Raw genomic sequence first — 18,010 nt, 5'->3', positions numbered from 1 at the left:
ATTTGTACTTGATTTCTACCAATTGGAGCTATTACTGAGAGGAACCTAGGGGCCCAGGGGAAATGTTGGGCCATTCTTTCTATCTTAACTTCCATTTTCAAAGCTCCACTGAATTCACTAGAATGGAAATTGCTACCTTGTATCCCCAAGTGTTTCTTGGAGAATAGTTTAAACAGCTCAGGGCTTAACAGCCATCCTAGCACATACTTCCCACAGTTTTTCTCTGTACCAACACTCAGATGCCTCTGACAACCATCTAAGCTCTGCCAAGACCTAGAAACAGAATTCTGACCACATGGTTTGTGTTAGCTCTGGGGGCAGGGGTCACACGCCAAGGCTTCTTCAGTTAATGCTAGTGCAAAAGTGTTGCCCCTACTTACTTTTGTTGTTGGAAGGAAGTGATACTGATTGGATTTCAATTCTGACCATCCACTGTTCAGGAGGTTTTATACCAAGTTTCTCCATCTACTAAGGAGAACATTCCTTTACGAGTTAGACGAAGAAAGGGACATAAATATACCTTTAGCAGAGTTCTTAGCTGATAATAAGAGGCGTATAGTATAAGGCAGAATAGCTTCTCATAGGCTGGCTGTATGCAAAAAGATGGTTTAAGTTTTTATTAAATTTAAATTCCCAATAAGTGTGATCTTGGATCTAAGACTTTTGCTGATATTCTTCTACATCTTAATCCAGAGGTAGCAAGATGATTAAAGAATGGAAGTGTGTCAAGGGTGAAATGGATAATGAAACCTGGCCAAGAGCTTAGGGTAAAAAACGGGGTATGACTTACGGCTGGCAGGCCTGGGGCCCCAAGCAGCTGTGCTGCCTCACTGAGGCACCCACATATAGGTGCTGCAGCCTTTTAATCAGGGCTGAGAGCACAGTGCCGAATGCTAAGTGTAATCAGCTGCTACATTACTGTGTCTTCTTATACACACAGTGGTTAAGTAAGCTGTAGACTGATACTCTTCTCAAGACAGTAAATATTTTCTCAAAATCACACTGCAAAGTACAACCCTTTCCTATCGCCAGATAAGCTCAGACACTGTTTAGTGATGAGGACTATAAATGTCTGGCTGGAAGCCTGGGGCAGGGAAGCTTCCGGTGGTGAGCTCTTATAAGACACACGCGCACACCCTCTGTAACAACTTACTGTCCATTTCATTCTCTCATGAGCCATCACAAGGGCGTTTATACACTTGTAATGGGTTCAGGCTAACAGCCTTTCCACTTGGATAAAAACACCGATTCCCCTTAACAACAGAGGCTTCAGCCCTTCCTGGGTGACGGCACAGAAATTAGAAGGATGTCATGATAATGGAATTTTAGAAGCCAAAGCACTCTCTTTAGACGGGCTGCCCCATTACCCATCAGCCAAATACCAAGTCTGAGGTTCTGCCTCTTTGAGAACCACCCCCACCTGCTTTTCTTTATACCATAGACTTCTTTTCCTTTTCCTCTGGCCCGTATCTGTTCTACTTAATCTTCTTTTGTGCTGCTGTTAGTACCTACGGCCAATGTGACTCATTAAAGGAGTGAGTAAAGCAACTGTTACACCTCAGACTGGGCCAGGACTTGCCACATGAGGCACATATACCCTAGACATTTGAGCCTCTAAACTACTGTGGGAAACACAAGGGTTCAAAACATAAAACGAGAACTAGATTTAATAAATGCTCACCTCCTTTGTAAAACATTAGGGCATGCAGGGAGCCTGCCCTCCTCTCTCTGGGAGGCAGAGTCCAGGCTGCATGGAGGAGGCTGTGACAGCTCAGGCCACCACGGGTCGGGGCTGTCCACTGTCCTGAGAAGACCAGTGTCTCTGGGGCCCTCTGCCTGCCCAGGCCGCCACTGCAGATCCCATCCGCCGCCAGACCGCAGCTTCTCACGTCACCATGAGCTAAAGCCGCCACCGTCCCCGTGCCCGTGCGCTGTGGCGGTGGGAGTGGCGTGAGCACGTCTCTGCCATGAAGGCACGTGCACTCAAGTGTGTGCACGTTTATGTACCACCAGATGCTGGACCATAAGCACCCCCCAGTGTGCTGCCCACACCCACAGCACCTGAGTCACAGTGAAGGGGACGGGATTCGTGCCAAGCGTCTAGTGCCCCTCTGGGTCATGACAGCCTTGACCACACCACAGTCTCTCAAGCGTATTTCCGTCTGGGAAAGCTCGTCATTTAGACTATGGGGCCCGGAGACCGACGCTGCTCTACAGTGAGGACATTAGTTCCCAGTAGTGAGATCCCTGCACAGTACAATATAAAGCATCACCTGCTCTGTGGGCATTCAGTTTCCCAGATCGTTCCTTTTTATATAGCCCCTTTTCCTCTTCCAGTTGAGATGACTTTGCCTAGTCTGCTTACTGGATCTAGAGGGCCAGGAACCACCACACACACTGGAGGCCCTGTCCTGGCGTCTGGAATACTGGCCATCATACTTTCCCTCCCAGGACTCCTTACTGGGAGCACCCTGTAATGTTCTAACTGGGTTTCTTTTGCATACCAAAGCACTTGCTCAGATTGGTCTGTTTGTCAATGAAGACTTTAGCAGAGATAACATTTCCAAAAGGCATGAACATCTGCAGGATGTCCTGGTCTCCAAACTCCTGTGGAAGGTGGTAAATAAAGAGGTTTGCACCCTCTGGACCTAAAGAGGGGGAAGAAAAAAAAAAATCAGAGTAAGGTATTCTTCACTTCTTAGTTTCCAAAGCTGCTGCTTAGGAATGTTTTAACAACAGACAGGCTAAGCATGTGGCTTCCTCTCTTGCTGAGTGAGATTGGAGACAGACAGATGTCCCGTGCTGGTGTGTCCTTTAGGACGGGAGTCATCCTTCATATCTTTCTGATTTCCAAAGAGACACCAGTGAAGAATGGCATCCGTTTCATCTATAATCTGTGGGTCACATTTGCTTACTGTGCGTGAGCGCATACTTTGTCTTCCTGGGTGTGAAGGTAGCAGTCATGGGGTGGAGTGGAGGGCAGAATTAAGGTGTGGGTTTTTCCTGAGTGGCGGCTGTGTTTTGTAGCACATAGTATATACTGTCTCTTGGAGAGAGTATCCTGTGTATTCTACACAAATTGCAGCAATTTAGACATAATGGATATAGCAGTAATGCTGCTTGGATTTCTCAATCATTTACCTAATTATCCATCCAGTTTTGATCTGGCAAATCGCTTAACACACAGTCTAATAATCATCTTTACTAGAAGTGACTGGCAGTGAGTCAAGGCAGGGAAAAATAGGTAGCCAGAGTTGCACAACTGTGATCGGAAGGATGTCCCTGGGAGTTAGCCTTGCACAGAGTGTACGAGGTACAGAAGCTGCTCAAACACTAAGTGAGCTTCACTCTTAACCATCTCTTCCAGAAATATGAGGAGGAAGGGCAGAACAGGGGAGAGCTCAGCTGCACCAGAGGGGAGAGCTCAGCTGCACCAGAGAGGAAAGCTCTCAAATGAACTTTATTTCCATTCCATTCTCCCATCTCTCTAACTCCCCGCATAAGAAGTATCTGCAGCTTAGAGAAAGCAAAAAGGAGGGACTCCCAGTGACCTGATGGCAGACAGTCACCTTCTCATACGTAACAGGTAAGCATGCTTTCCAGGTCAGAGGGTGTTTGAGGGCATGGCAGATCCTCCTGCAGAGGTTCTGGGGAGGCCCCGCGGCTGGACGCCTCTGGGATGTTCTGGGCATGGTGTCTGGGAGGAGGGGAGCTCATCCAGCTGGTGAAATAGCCAAGCCACTGGTTCCTGGGACCTGAACTGACCTTCACAGGAGAAGAGCCAGGACTGCCTGTGTCCCTGGGAAGCCCCAGGGGACATGGTGCAGTGGGTCCCCAGGGGCAGTGGGGAGCATGTCTATCTGAATGGGTCGAAGAAAAACAAAACTGGGGTAGAAAGAACTTTGTAAAAATAAAAGGATAAACATCTTTGCAAAGAAAACTCAAAACAAGTTTCTTTCCACACACACAATCATAGAAGAAAAAAGTATCGTAATGAATGGAACTTTTCACAAGGAGATGTTCTTGGAGCAAATTTCTGAAGCCACAGAGATGAAGCATTTCCTTGTTACTTAAGTGTTAACGAGGCTACTTTAATTTTATGTGTTGCTCACAATTTCCAAGGACATAGCCAGTGTAAGAGATGCAGTTTGTATCTAAAGGGACACAATTACAGGGTTTATGTCCCCAGATGTTTCCTGGTTAAAAAAAAAAAAAAAGACTCCTAAAAGAAGTCAACACTTAACATAAATAGATGCAAAAGCAGAACCCAGGAGATGGATGTTCTCAGAGCCGCCATGCAGTGTGTGGAGCAGGAGACCTGGTACTGCCCAAACTGGTCGTGCTTCTAAAGAAAAACTCCAGATGCACAGTTAGAACTAACGGGGCCCAATCTGAATTGTGAAGTGATCTCCCCTCCTCAAGCCCAGGGAGAAAACGCAGCTTTAATGCACTCTGACAGATCACTGGCAACACGCGGGCAGCCCTGGCCTTCTCGGACACATGTGCCTTCTGAACGTGTCCGGGCCGGACAGGGGACCAAGAACATAGGAAGAAAGTAAATAAACCCAGGGAGGCACTGTCTTCTCCCTCATCACCAAGAAATACTTGGATTTTGCCAAAGTCGTTAACACAAAAATGAGAGAGAGGTGACTTGGTATGGAAAATCTCTTAACATTCAGTGAAGGCGGCTACTGCCAGATGCCAAGGGCAAAGAAACAGTTTTTAGAGGGTCACCCTCTGTATCTTCCTTCCATCTCCCTTCAGTAAGAAACCTGCTGACCAACCATGCACTTCGTGGGCTTCCGCTACACCTGACTGACTTGCCAGAGCTCATCGAGTTGTGTCATTGGTCCAGCTGGCTGGCACCGAGTTCTTATTTCTCACAGGGCCCCAGGGCCCCTGATGCAGCAGGAAGCACTGTGGGTCACGGGAAGGTGCAAAATAGGTCAGAGACTATTTAGGAATGGCAGGAAAGGTGATCAGGTTGCCTGAATTCAGATCTGTAGGGATGCCTAATGCTTCAAAGTCTTAGCTGGGAGAAATATTAAAACCATTTCTTTACAAGCCCAGACTGGTTCACTTTCCTGTGGGAATCCGATTGACTGTGCTTCTTGATTAGAGAACTATGGAACAGGAAATCTAAAACTCCCTTTAGCAGTGGAATTCATTGTGGTGTTTTTCTTTCCTTCTCAGTATTACTTGCCTTTTAAATTATGCTTTAGTTATGCTAATGTCGTGCTGGGCTTTGTCGCTCAGTTGTGTCTGACTCTGCGACCCCATGGGCTACAGCCCACCAGGCCCCTCTGTCCATGGGCAAGAATACTGGAGTTTGTAGCCATGCCCTGCTTCTCAGGATCTTCCCAAGCGAGGGACTGAATCCAGGTCTCCCTCATTGCAGGTGGATTCTTTACTGTCTGAGCTACCAGGAAAAGATGGTTTAAATTTGCTGAGTACACGTTAACAGGGTGAGAAGATGGTGACCAGAAGAGACATACGAAAAGATGGGAGATTAGAAAAACCTGACCTGAACAATCCTGAAACACCAACAAAGACTGAGCACTAACCCATGCTACTGGTAGCCTGCACGCCTAAATATACATAATCCGGACAGGCAGCATGTATTCTGAGTTATTTTACATTAATCCCAGAGGGTTAATTATTGCACAAGCAGTGCCTGAAACTCAAGCACAGAAATTTAGGGCTCTGAGCTGGGGTGAAGCAACTTCGGGGCCCAGACTCTCCTAAGCCACTAACTTTCTAGTCTGCTGGTGCCTAATGTGATCCAGGTTACATGTTTTGCCTCAAGGCGATCCCTGCTGGGTGACGGGGAAGTGACCAGCACTCAGATGCACGTGGGGGAACTGGCTTTCATGGTCTCTCCAGAGGACATGATTATCTCACAAGATATTTCCTACCACCCTCATCTGTTACTGTGGAAGTCAGACCTCAGAAAGAGGGACTGCCCACAGGCTTTCCTTGGGGAAGCTGAGGCATTTATGGCACGGGGTCTCCACACACCTGGGAAATGCAGCTGTCTGGGCAGTCGTGCGAGCTTTAAAATAAACTACAATAACATCATAACTGAGAGGAAAGAGATTGGAGAGAGAAAAACTCAGATATTCAAGTTCCTTCCACTTTGGATGCTGTTACAGATAAACAGAAAAAAACCCTTAAAAAAACAAAACAAAATGACACGATCTTTAAAGTTGTGTCCCTGTTACAGTTCCCAACTTGACAAAGTAAAACCATTCTACTGCTTATTGGACACCATGTTTAAAGTCAAAGTCTTCAGACAAAAACCAGTTTGGAACTATGGGGTGAGGATCAGAATGAAAAGGAATTTAAAAAATGTCTTCAGCACTTTCTTATCCTTGCTTCTTGTATGCGAACCAAGTCAGAAAGAGAATAAATATCTCAGTGCAGATTTTGCTTTAAAAGCAACTTCAGTCAGGAAGAAGGAACCAAAAGGAGGAAAGAGAGAGAGAGAAGCCCTCCCTATTCGGGCCAGTTCATTAACTGCTTTATAATTAGCCTTCATGTATTCTTAGCATTCACTTCCTGATGTTTATTTTGCCTTACTGGCAGAGAAGCAAGGCAATCAATGACTTATTTGCTTCCCCAGAAGACCCTGACTAAACAAAGACCGGGTCGATCCTAAGAGTGGATTTTGTCATTAACCTGGACACCATCGCCAACTGCAAGGCCAGCTTCCCCATCACGGGGGACGTGGACCCTGCAATAGCCAGGTGAGCCCACAGGACACTGCACTGACGACTCGGCCTTCTAAGGAGGAGTCTACGTGGAGGGGGAGAAAGGAGATGGCCCTTCTGATTCGGGAGAGAGGGCTCCTGGCAACGGTTTGGCGGCAGCAGCTACTAGGTGACTGCAGCATGGCACGCGGAGGGTGGGAGGTCCACGTGACCAGGGAGCGGGAGAGGAAACGAAAAGACAGCTAGCAGGTTGCAGCAGAGTGCTCAGGCCTGTCAGATGTCTTAAACCGTGAGCAGGAGGCATGGAACAGCCACTCTTCTTCTCAGGACAGCGGCTCATCACCACTTCCTCAGGGCTCTGCTCCAGGCCGGACGCGGACCGGGTGGGGCACCCACCTTCCTTCTGGCTGCCGGCGGCGCTCTGCTGCTGCAGCAGGCTCTGGCTGTAGAGCGTGGGCAGCGCCGCGGCCGCGTACTGCTGGATCCCTGAGTAGGCCTGGGTGAGGGCGTCCATGGTGCCCGCCGTGCCATTCGTCAAGCCCGTGGCGCCAAGTCCTCCGTTCAGAGCCGCCATACCTGAGAGCATTTGAGCAACTTTACAAAAAACCCAACAATAGAGAAGAGAAACAGCACTTTTCATTAGTGCTTTCCAAAGGAAGTCAGAGAATCATTTGACACAAGTACGACAGCAAGTGCATGCAGTGAGCACACCAGTTACACCAACGTGAACTTAAAGACAGAACCATGAAGGAACGCGTCGTCAATAATGGCAGACACACAGACAACCACCACAACCCCCTGAGCGATGGCGAGCCTCACCCCCTAGGCACTACAGGTGGGCAATACCTCCCAACTGCATGCAGGGTGCTACTGGCAAGACTGGGGCTCTCCCTTTGAAGTAAGAGCCTTCTGCTTCTTACAGCTGGGCAGCACATAAGAAAAAACAGTAGTGGCAGAGGCCTGTGACATCTGTACCCTTACCTCTAATTACAGGGTTCTTGAGGAGCCATGGGATGACCCAGGGGTTGAGAAAGGAAAGGACAGGCTGAACCTTCTCACCCTAAGCTGCCTGACGTGGAAATGGCTGGTAGGATGTGTGGTGTACTCAGTGAATTGCCAGTTCCACTGACTGCCTTCCTGATCAGCTGAAGGATGCTGTTGGGGATGAGGACCTTAGGGAGAATTGTGCTGATGAAGAATTAAGGTGCAGGAAAAAATGCAGCTTCCTTCCCTCATTGAGGAGGACTGAAGCTGCTTATTCAGTGTGAAAGGCTAGAAAGGGGATGGGACCATTCTCAGAAGCAAACACACACACACACGCACATGTCCAAATACTAATTAGTGCCCGTGGAACTGGGATTTCCAGCAAGGAGAGCATTCCACGCCATGTTTTCCAGTTAACTGAAGTGACCCTGCATCTGGAGTGATCTTGGCTATTAACCCATGTGAACTGGGTGGCGGCCAGGACACTTTAAATTTTTTTCCTTGTATCCTGGCTGCTCTTTTGCTCTGTTATGGTTGCTGACTGTGTCACTTTTTCCTGAATACTGAGTCAATTCAAGTATACTTTAATAGAGTGTGAACTTTTCAATGAACTCAGGACATGGAAGAGGTGACATCATAATTGCTTTGAGTTCCCTTTACGATGAAGACTTTTTTTTTTTTTTTTGGTAAAGATCTGTTTCTGCAAAGAACTCAGTGAAAACATTAATGAAAATCGAAGGAATTAGGGCTATTAAGGATGTTAAAATAGCAAAGATGATTAACTGCGAAAAAATGGTAATCAAGCAGTGTAGTGAAAATAGAGAACAAGAAAATAAGATGCTTAGATGTCATACAGAGGAGTCAAATGTCAGTCACCTCAAACCTCCATGCACATTTCTGCTTGCCATCCACAGGACACAGGGGAGAGGGGACACGTACTTACTCCATCATGCTCTGTTCTTCTGACACCTTCACCTCTTAGGTCAGAGGATTACACACGACAGGAATGAGAGCATGGCTTAACAGGAGAGGAATCTCACGGCACCTCAGGGCTGGTATTCTCCCTGGGGGGCTTGCGGGGACAGTGCTGCCCCTGGGTGATGTTTGGGGGGAGGGTGGCCTGCCCAGGAAAGCCTAGAGGTCATGAGCATGGAAAGCCAGCTTCCTGAAAAAGGAAGTGATTTCAAGCCGATTTAGCTGATCCCAACTAAGCTCAGGAGGTGCTGGCCAGCAGAGGCCTGCTGACTCTGCTTCAGGTTTCTTTCCATGAAGGAGTTTATTCTGATTGTTTCTGAGGTGTGTGTGCCAGTGCCAAGGTGGAATGGGTAACTGATCACCCGGCAGAATTCAAAGAACCATCAGAGAAGGATTTCAACTCCTGAGAGTTATTCCTGTTGATGATTTAATATTATTCTATATTAAATAATCATTATATGACATTAACACTTGTCAGTTCAGCTGCTGGTATTTGATTCCACCTACGCACTTTGGACAACAGAAATAGAGGTTTGAAGGTTAATTGCATGAAATGCTTCCCCTTAAAAGAACAGGGCTTTCTTGGAAAAAGCCAAATGGATTGATCATTTCATCCTAATTTAATTGAGATTCCCACAGATGCTATTTGTGTGATGAAGGCTGGAACAAAAGGACAGGTGTGGCAAACCTCAATGAGGGCAGGAAGGCCTCTGCAAATTGTCTAGCGATAAAGTTAGTGCACTTAGTTCAGCTGTTAGTATATGACACCTGCCTCACATAATCCAGGAGGGAAAGCTCTTGTCAGTGAACTGCCCATGTTCCTTCCTTCTCATCTTGCCATTCTGCTTTTAGCTTTAGAGTAGTGTCCTTCTTTTTAGTCCCTCCATCCATGCATGAACTTACAAAGGAAGAACAAGGATATGGAGCTCAAATAGTGTAGCTACTTGTTTACTAACCAAAACTTGTTTTGTGGGGAGATGAGGAACCCTCTGGGGGGGAAGAGGTAAAGTTTGGTAATTAACTGGATCCATCTACCACCACCTTTCTCCCTGGCTCCTCTGTCCGTGGAGAAGAGTTGGTTCTGCTCAGAACCCCAGAAACCTGTCCTTATGATGGCAGGTAATGGTTCCTGGGTGGAGTGGGGGAGCAAACGGCAATGACACGGAAACTGGCCTGGTGGCCTCTGCCCAGGTTCTTGTTTCTTGACTTCCTTTTCTGAGGACTGTCCAGTGGGACAGGTGGCATCGCTACGTCTGTTAAGGAAGAACGGTCTGAAGGAGGACCCTGCCTCTACATTAGGTTTTCTCTTGCTGTCTCAGAAGCAAGTATAAGCTCCGAGACAGTGCTGGGGTTGTGAAACAGCTCTGAGGGTGATTCACCCCAGCAGGCAGAACGTGGTTTTCTCTGTGCATGACTCTGGGTTTAATTAAACGTTTTCCTAGTTCATACTGTTTAGCAGGGGTTATTTGAGACTAGAAATGGTCTTAATTTCCCATGAACTATACTTATAGTTATCCAGGGGCAAAGTATTAAAAAAACACAACAATAAGGCCGTTGTTCTTGCCAGAAGCAAAACTGAATAACACAGACCCCACACAAGAACTAATCATGGTCTCTCTGCCATACAACAGAGTCCCTCTCTAGCCGCTCACGATAACAATGGGAAAACCCCAGCAAAGGACAGCAGGACAGGCTGAAGAGGCAGGAGCACACGGACAGGACGACACACAGCAGTCATGAGCACGTGCTGAGGAGGACAGCCACTCCCACTGGCCTGGTACTGTGCAGACCAAGGACAGGCAGGCGGTCAAATCAAATTCCTTGTTTTAGGGGAACTAGGTCCTGGGGCATAGAAGCAGCATGGAGGGGTGTGTGCAAACACTCGTCTGCAACCGAGGGGAAGGACAAGTGAGTTGGAGCGTCTGCAGAACAAGGTCAGAAACAGGAGTCAAGGCTGTGAGGGCTGCTGGCAAGAGGGGCGCTGGAGGCAGCTTTACTGGAATACAGTACTCTGCTGTCCTGTGGTTACCACTTCATTTACTGTTTGCTCGCTAATCAAGAGCCATCCAGTCTGGAAAGAAAGAAAATCTTTTTCCTTTCTGCTTTCTTTGGCCTCTGGTCAGATAACACTCAGTCCAAGTTCATCTCTGTTTTCCCCAGGGCATCTGCATAAAAGGATTCCATAAAGCCTGAAAGAATTCCCTACCTCTAAATGTGACTTATATCTTCTTATCTGGGTGATAACAGCTAGTCTTCATTTGGGTGAGTTCTAGGTTCTTCTTTACAAAATAAATTACAAGGTATTCTTTTGGGATTTTTGTTTTTCTCTTTTAAATAAACTGTACTTCTTGATCACCCTTTAGAAACTGTTCACTGAGTGAATCGTGGCTAAAAATAGGGCAACTTGCCAAAACTCTTCTCTTAATACTTTAAAATGGGCAGAGGTTGGGTGGCCTGCTAGGTAATTAGGTCCCCAGGTCAGATCTCCCTAGGCTGTCGTGTGGCTGTTGTCAGGAAAGGCAGACCCGGGGTCCCCTCGGTGGCCTGAGGACCATTCCCTCTAGTGGAGGAGCCGAGGCTGAGCTCAAGCGTCAGCTGTGACTCATCCTCTGGCCGGGAGCCATTCTCCCCACAAATCTAAAGCACCTGAAGTGGGCAGGCTGCATAGACAGAATTTGAGTTCTTCGGTCAGTCTGCGTATTTCAGAGCTGAGGAATTCTGTAAACGATTTGCCTCACTCTGCTTCAACCTGCCGTAGGGGAATAGGGCCCTCCACGAGACTCGCTGCTGTAGGGTGACCCTGGCCTCTGGGGGCTTAAGAAAGACCCCGGATTTTTGCTCCAGGGGCAACTCCTCCCCATTCAGCCTTATTTCCTGCTTCCCAGGGCCTCTTCTCTCCTCCTGTATGACTGTCATAAACCTCTGGATTTCAGACCTGGAGGGGACCTTTAAGGCCACCTGATCCAGGACGTCCCATTTTCAGATGGGACCCTGAAGTCCAGAATGGGGACAGTGACTGGCTCAGATTCCTGCAGACTGGAGCTGGCCCCGTGGTCCTGACTTCCAACTCATCGATTTCTCTTTTGTAACTTATTCACAGCTTCTTAGAAGGGCACCAAGCCAGAACCCAATCAGAGTCCCGGGAATCTGCGGATACCTGTCAACCACAGACACCTGTGACCAAGTACACAACCTACACCCCTGAAGACTCAGGATGGTGAGGGGGCTGTCTGTGGAGACTCAGAGTGGACACAGGCGGCACACACCTGTCTAAGCGTGTGCTCCTGCCCCTCCTCCCAAGTGTTAGTTCTCCCTGTGATGCAGCCTTTGCAGGTTGTCTCTGGCTGAGCACTATCTGTGGAGAATTTGGGGGAAGGCTGTCCACCAGAGCAGCAAATACTCACTGTTGATGGTACCTGCGAGTGCATTAATGTTATTCAGTCCGACAGTGGCTCCTGCCAGTCCTTGCAGAGTCCCGAGAGAGGTCAGAGAATTCATGGCTGCACCAGCAGTGGAGTTGGGGGTTGAAGCAGCCACTGCAAGACAAAAGGCAGACAAGGGAAGGGGAGAGAAAGACACGGTGAGTGAGAGCCGGCTGGCCCAGGAGGCAGTCTGTCCCGTCCTTGCGGACAGAGCCGGGGGGCCATCAGTCACAGGACGACCAGGAGCCTCGCTTAGGCTTTAGTGTGAGAGATGTGGGCTGGGCTTGTAGCAACTGTGACAGTGACATTTAGGGAAAAAAAATCACCATGGCTCTGCTGTGCCAGCCAGCGAACACGCGCTCTGCTGGCTAGTGGGGGGCAAGCCACGAGAAGAGGGCCCTTCCTCCTGAGTGGTGGGTCCTTCATCAGCCCCACTTCAGGAACCTCTGAACAAATGACCAGCACAAGGTGGGAGTGAAATGGCAATTCTTGGCTTTCTTATTCTTTATGCTTCGGACATGGCATTTTAAGTTTAAAAAAAAAAAGTCATACATATTCCTCGGTTTGACAGAAGACTTCAAGACCCAAGTAGTGATGCTTATAGAAGGGGAGATAAAACAATCCCCCGGGTTTGACAGAAGACTTCAAGACCCAAGTAGTGGTGCTTATAGAAGGGGAGATAAAACAATCACCCACCTTTAACTAACATTTTATGCAATTCCCTGATCAGTACATTCAGAGAGTTGTACAACCGGCACCATAGTCTAATTTTGGAACATTTTTATTACCCTCTAAAGAAACCCGTACTCATTAGCGCTCATTCTACATTCTCTCCCCTCTCCTTGGACACTGGCAACCACTGATCTACTTTCTGTCTCTGTGGACTTGCTTAGTCTGGATATTTCATATAAACGGAATCATAAAATATGTCATCTTTTGTGACTGGCTTCTTTCACTGAGCAAAATGTTTTCAAGGTTCATCCATGTTGCAGCACGTGTCAGTGCTCTATCCCTTTTTATTACTGAATAATAGCCCGCTGTATGGAAACAGTCCACTTTGTCTGCCCATTCATCAGCTGTGGACATGCTGATTGTTCCCACTCTGGGGCTGTTATGAGTAATGCTGTTGTGAACATCTGTACTCAAGTTTCTGGGCAGACATATGTCTTCGGTTCTCTTGAATACGTAGTTAGGAGTGGGACTGCTGGTCGTATGATAAAGCTCTGTCTTCCATTTTGAGGAAATGCTAAAATATTCCCCAAAGTGGCTGTCCTCCCTATTCATTTTTTAATAATTTTCATTAGTTATGAGTGTTTCCCTGGGAAAAAGTCCCCAGATGTCCTCATACTGAAGACCGCTCTGGAAGCTCTTCTCTGGTGTCACCTGAAATCATGTGAAAGCTCTTCAGGCCTTTACCTTTTCATTTTATTCCCCCCAGGCCTTTATTACTGGCTGAGAATCTGAACATGCCCCAGGGATACTTTTTCTCCCATACTCGCTGGCACATTAGTGTGTAAGAGCTGTCACATGTAGGCTGATGTCAGACTAAAATGCATTTCTCCATGGGAAATGCAGGGGGCTTCTGTTTCTAGTGGTTAGGTGGTCTAGGTACTAGAGAGACTCTCCCACTGAAACTAAAATGCTCAATAAGATATTTTAAAAGAATACTTTAAATTGCATCAATAACTGACCATTCAGTAAGAAATATTCAGAATCAACGGTATAAGTGAAAGTGGGAACCCAGGAAAATAAGTAGCACACTTAAGGTAGCTTTTGCCTTAAGGGTATTTGGTGAACCAGATAAATTTAAACTTCAGTTCTCAAAGCCTTCCCATGCATGACATATACAAGAAGTCTAGGGTCCACCTGAGGTAAAGTGCATAAGAGACTTCCCCAGCAGGAAGTCTGGAACCCTCGAAGGCTAAACTAGCAGTGTAAGGATGAACAAGATACACTTCCTGCTTCAGAAACTATAAGGACAACTGCCTGTATCAAAACAGTGCTGAGCAGGGGGAGAGGATTCCCTCTGATAGTATATGGCCCTCACATAAGTCTGCAAAACAACTTTCTTTTACCTGACTGGTCAAAACCCATCCAACCATCAATTTAAAGTGGTCCCCAGCTTGTACTCTCTTCTAGCACCTTGTAGAATCAACTGTAAGTCAACCTTGAAAGGGCCCATTTTCAACAAAGAACTCTCAGAAATAAGGCTCCAAAGACACTTAAGCTCACAATAAAAAAACAAAAACACAAAAAGACAAAATATACAAGAAAACCAAGTACCAAGAGTAAGAATCAGCAGAGACAGTTAGACACTATATTTAGATCCACCAAAACTTCAGATACTGGAATTATTAGTGTGCAATAGGAAGGAAGTGTCTTTAATATGTCTGCACAATATGAGAGGGTGAAAAATGAAAAAATGAAAAAAAAAAAGATTATAAGAAATAACAGGTGCTGAAAAGTGAGCTACAGCTGTAAATTACATACTATCACCATTTCATTGCCCTCTTAAAAAAAAACAGAAAACTGGAAGCAAGTGGGGCTGCAGTTAAGAGTGAGAGCTTCACAGCAGTTATTTATAACACTGAAGATATGGGAGCAACCTAATCTGTCCGTCTTGGCAGGTGAATGGATAAAGTGGACGTGGTGTGTGTGTGTGTGTGTGTGTGTGTGTATGCATGTACACACACACACACACATATAAAATGGAATACTATTCAGCCATAAAAGAATGAAATATTACCATCTGTGGCAACATGAATGGACCTACAGACTGTTATATTAAGTGAACTAAGTCAGACAGAGGAAGGCAAATATGTACCACCTATATGTGGAATCTAAAAAAAAAACCCAAAAGCCACAAATAAATTTATTTATTAAAAAAATAGACTCACAGACATAGAAAACAAATTTAGGTTACCAGAGGGGGAAAGTGGTGCAGGGGTAAATGAGGATTTGGGGGTTCACACACACACGCTGCCATATGTAAAACAGATCATCAGTAAGGACCTCTGTAGAGCAGAGGGAAGTACTCAGTACTCTGTAACGACCTAGATGCGAAGAGAATCTGAAAAAGAATGGACGTGTGTATAACTGAATCACTTTGCTATATACCTGAAACTAACACAACACTGTAAGTCAGCCACACGCCAGTACAGAACAAAAATTAAAAAAAATATGCAAGTCAGAGGTCTCTATTCTGCTTTTCTATTTATTTAGGACCCCCGAAGACTGGCTGCAGTGCACTGTAGTCTTCTGACCTCTTGTTGTGCTGTTGTTGGGTAAGTAGACAGATGGGAAGAGGGTGAAAAACAGCGGGGAGAGGAATCAGACATGAGATGAACTGAACTAAACAACGTGCCTTAACATGAGAGGACTCCGTGTGCTCCAGTGCTCTGGACAGTGCTCTGAAAATTTACCCCAGTTTAAGTCTAAATTGGAAAAGATATCTCAGTTGTGTATCTGGCTGCCTTTAAGAACCTTCTGGGTTCTAGAAAATAATCTCTTTAAAGCAAAAGGAAAACTTAAATTTGTCACACAACCAGTCTCAATCAAGTACTTCAGATATTCAGGAGAAGCACAGCAGAGAAGCCCCTCAACACAGAAGACAGAGATGTATTAAATGCCACCAACGTGCCTGTTTTCCTTACTTCTGTGCTGGCAGCCTGGCAGGAGGCTGCCTGCGTCCTGCCCACCTAAAATTAGAATTCCCTCTGTCTCCACTAAGAACCGTATCCTCTGCTTTCTCAATTAAACTGTTTACAAGATGGCACAGGAACATTTCAAGAGAAGGTGGTAAATAAACATTGGTCCGTCTTTGCCCACGGCATCTCTTTTAGTTAAAGGGTACTCCATGCAGGGGAGAGGCTGTACCTCAAAGCCCAGAGGAACGTGGGGCGTGGGGGGGAAGTGGGGGCAGAGCTGCCTCACCTTCTAGGCAATGATGGAGAGACCTGGTCACATATCATGTTTCACGCCTGCAGTACCGTCGGCTCTAGATCACCAAGCAAGCCACCAAAGAGGTGGTGAGCAGCTGACCAGCGAGGAGCTGAAACAGCCATGCGACCCACCAGAGCCATGTGTATGTGACCCCACACGGCAGCTCGGTTCCGGGCCTTCTGATGACAAGCTGGGAGGGGTGAGGGTGCTGGAGAGGGAGGGGGACCGGTACCAAACCAGCTGCTGCCCGGTCGCCAGGACAGGAGCAGAAACACAGAGGTGCAGCTTCCTTCTTATTCTCTGCATAAGGTGGGGTGACAGGCATCTCTGCATAAGGTGGGGTGACAGGCAATCTGGGGGGAGGCCGATGGCTGAATGGAGGGAATGAGGCTCTCCCCCTTTCACAGATTGCAGACCTAGCCAGAAAAGTAGAAAAGTGGCCGTTTGGGGCACCAGCCTCTGACCCTGACCACGTCTGCACCATCCTTCCTACATGAAGGGGAACCTTCTCTCCTCTGTTTTATGGGCGCCCTGGCAAGTCCTGTCTCCAGTACTGGGTCCCAGAGATGATCATGCTTCCCAGGAACCCAGCGCCTCCATCTCCACCTGTGAAACCGTCTCCCCACTTTCCCTGGACTGCAAGATTTTTTTTTAACTTTTAATTTTGTATTGGGGTACAGCCAATTAGCAAACAATGCTGTGAACAGAGAAGGGACTCAAGTGTACATATACATGTATCCATTCTCCCCACAGACCCCTGCCCACCCAGGCTGCCACCTAACACTGGGCAGACTTTCACGGTGGACCGCAAGAGTTTCGCAAAGCTACAGTGAAACGACATCAACAGAAGATGCCAAGAGTCTGCCTTCAGAGTATCCGCAGGACCCTGAGAGCATAGGAGCTCTGGGGTCTAGGAAACACAACAGCGGCACACACAAGGGAACACTGCCCACCCTGACCAGGCGCGCTCAGGATGGCGGAGCCTGCCGTCGCCGCTCTGCATCACATGAGCGCTGATGCTCCAAAGGGGGCAGAGTGGTGGAACGCTGACACGGGGGCCTCTGTCGTTAGCACGTCACAACCTGAGGGTGTGGGGTCTATTTTTCAGGGGGAGGGGTGGGGAGAGGAGAGAGGACAGGGTGGGAGGAGGCTGTTCGGGTTAGAAAAGGACATTGAGAGCCTCTGCGGTGTTCTATCTCAGTGCCCAGCCATCCGTAATGCGCATGTCCACTACCCCACACACACCCGCATCACCTTTTTCCTTCGCTAACCCACTTCCAACTCACAAGGAGCTCAGTCAGCAACCCAGCTTGTGCCATGCTGGGACAGACAGGTTCTGCAGATGGGCCAGAGGAAGCCTCCGAGCCTGAAGGGCTGACTAGAGGAAGCAGCTCCTTGCAGGGACTCTGAGCCCCTTTTGAGGTGTTACTCTACGACAGGGGACGTCTCCAAAGATGAGAGAGTGGTATGGAAACGGACGCGGGCAGTATCATCCCCTCTGTGTCCACCATGGTCCCACCATTTTCTTCTCTTTAGTTTCATCTCCAAGTGCTCCCTGGAGCCGTCACTGGGGGGTGCTACTAAGAAAGAATCTACCTCAGCGTTGTCAACAACCTGCGCACCTCCTCACCTCACCTTGTTTCCAGGATACTCCCCGGTCTGTAAAGAGGGGCACAAGGGCGATGGTGTCATGTGGGGCCAGAAACTTATTTTAAACAGTTTATATAAACTCAGTCTACCTGGGTCAAACAAGAATGGAGCAAAGGAAAGGACAAATTGGACCTGCTTTCTCATCTAGTGATATTTTGCTTATGAATCACCAAACTAAAAGCACACCCTTCCTGTAGCTGGCCCCAGGTATCTGCCTTTTTTACAGATGGTAGATAGATGGGGAAACAGTGGAAACAGCAGCTCACTTTATTTTCTTGGGCTCCAAAATCACTGCAGATGGTGACTGCAGCCATGAAATTAAAAGAT

At 47.4% G+C, this 18,010-nt stretch overlaps 1 protein-coding gene and 1 long non-coding RNA gene across 16 annotated transcripts in view; one reads left to right on the top strand and one right to left on the bottom strand.

Annotated features, from left to right (window-relative positions):
- The window catches only part of CELF2 (CUGBP Elav-like family member 2), a 548,143-nt gene that overhangs the window by 8,104 nt on the left and 522,029 nt on the right, over positions 1-18,010 (bottom strand). For 7 of the 15 annotated variants that reach the window (XM_043883963.1, XM_043883955.1, XM_043883956.1 and 4 more), the window contains 3 exons: positions 12,074-12,205; positions 7,107-7,304; positions 2,505-2,648 (listed from right to left, as the gene is read on the bottom strand). In XM_043883963.1, the coding sequence (XP_043739898.1) occupies positions 2,505-2,648; positions 7,107-7,304; positions 12,074-12,205 (474 nt within the window). The remainder of the gene's footprint in view (positions 1-2,504; positions 2,649-7,106; positions 7,305-12,073; positions 12,206-18,010) is intronic. The other 8 variants (XM_043883962.1, XM_043883959.1, XM_043883957.1 and 5 more) reach the window with 3 other exon arrangements.
- Positions 3,517-11,850, top strand: LOC122681668. The gene is made up of 3 exons (XR_006337069.1): positions 3,517-3,586; positions 10,830-10,931; positions 11,770-11,850. It is a non-coding gene; the product is annotated as an uncharacterized LOC122681668 (long non-coding RNA).

Source organism: Cervus elaphus, chromosome 23 (assembly GCF_910594005.1).
Source record: "Cervus elaphus chromosome 23, mCerEla1.1, whole genome shotgun sequence".
Taxonomy (NCBI): domain Eukaryota; kingdom Metazoa; phylum Chordata; class Mammalia; order Artiodactyla; family Cervidae; genus Cervus; species Cervus elaphus.
Note: the sequence above shows the minus strand (reverse complement) of the source record. Positions and strands in the feature narration are given on the sequence as shown.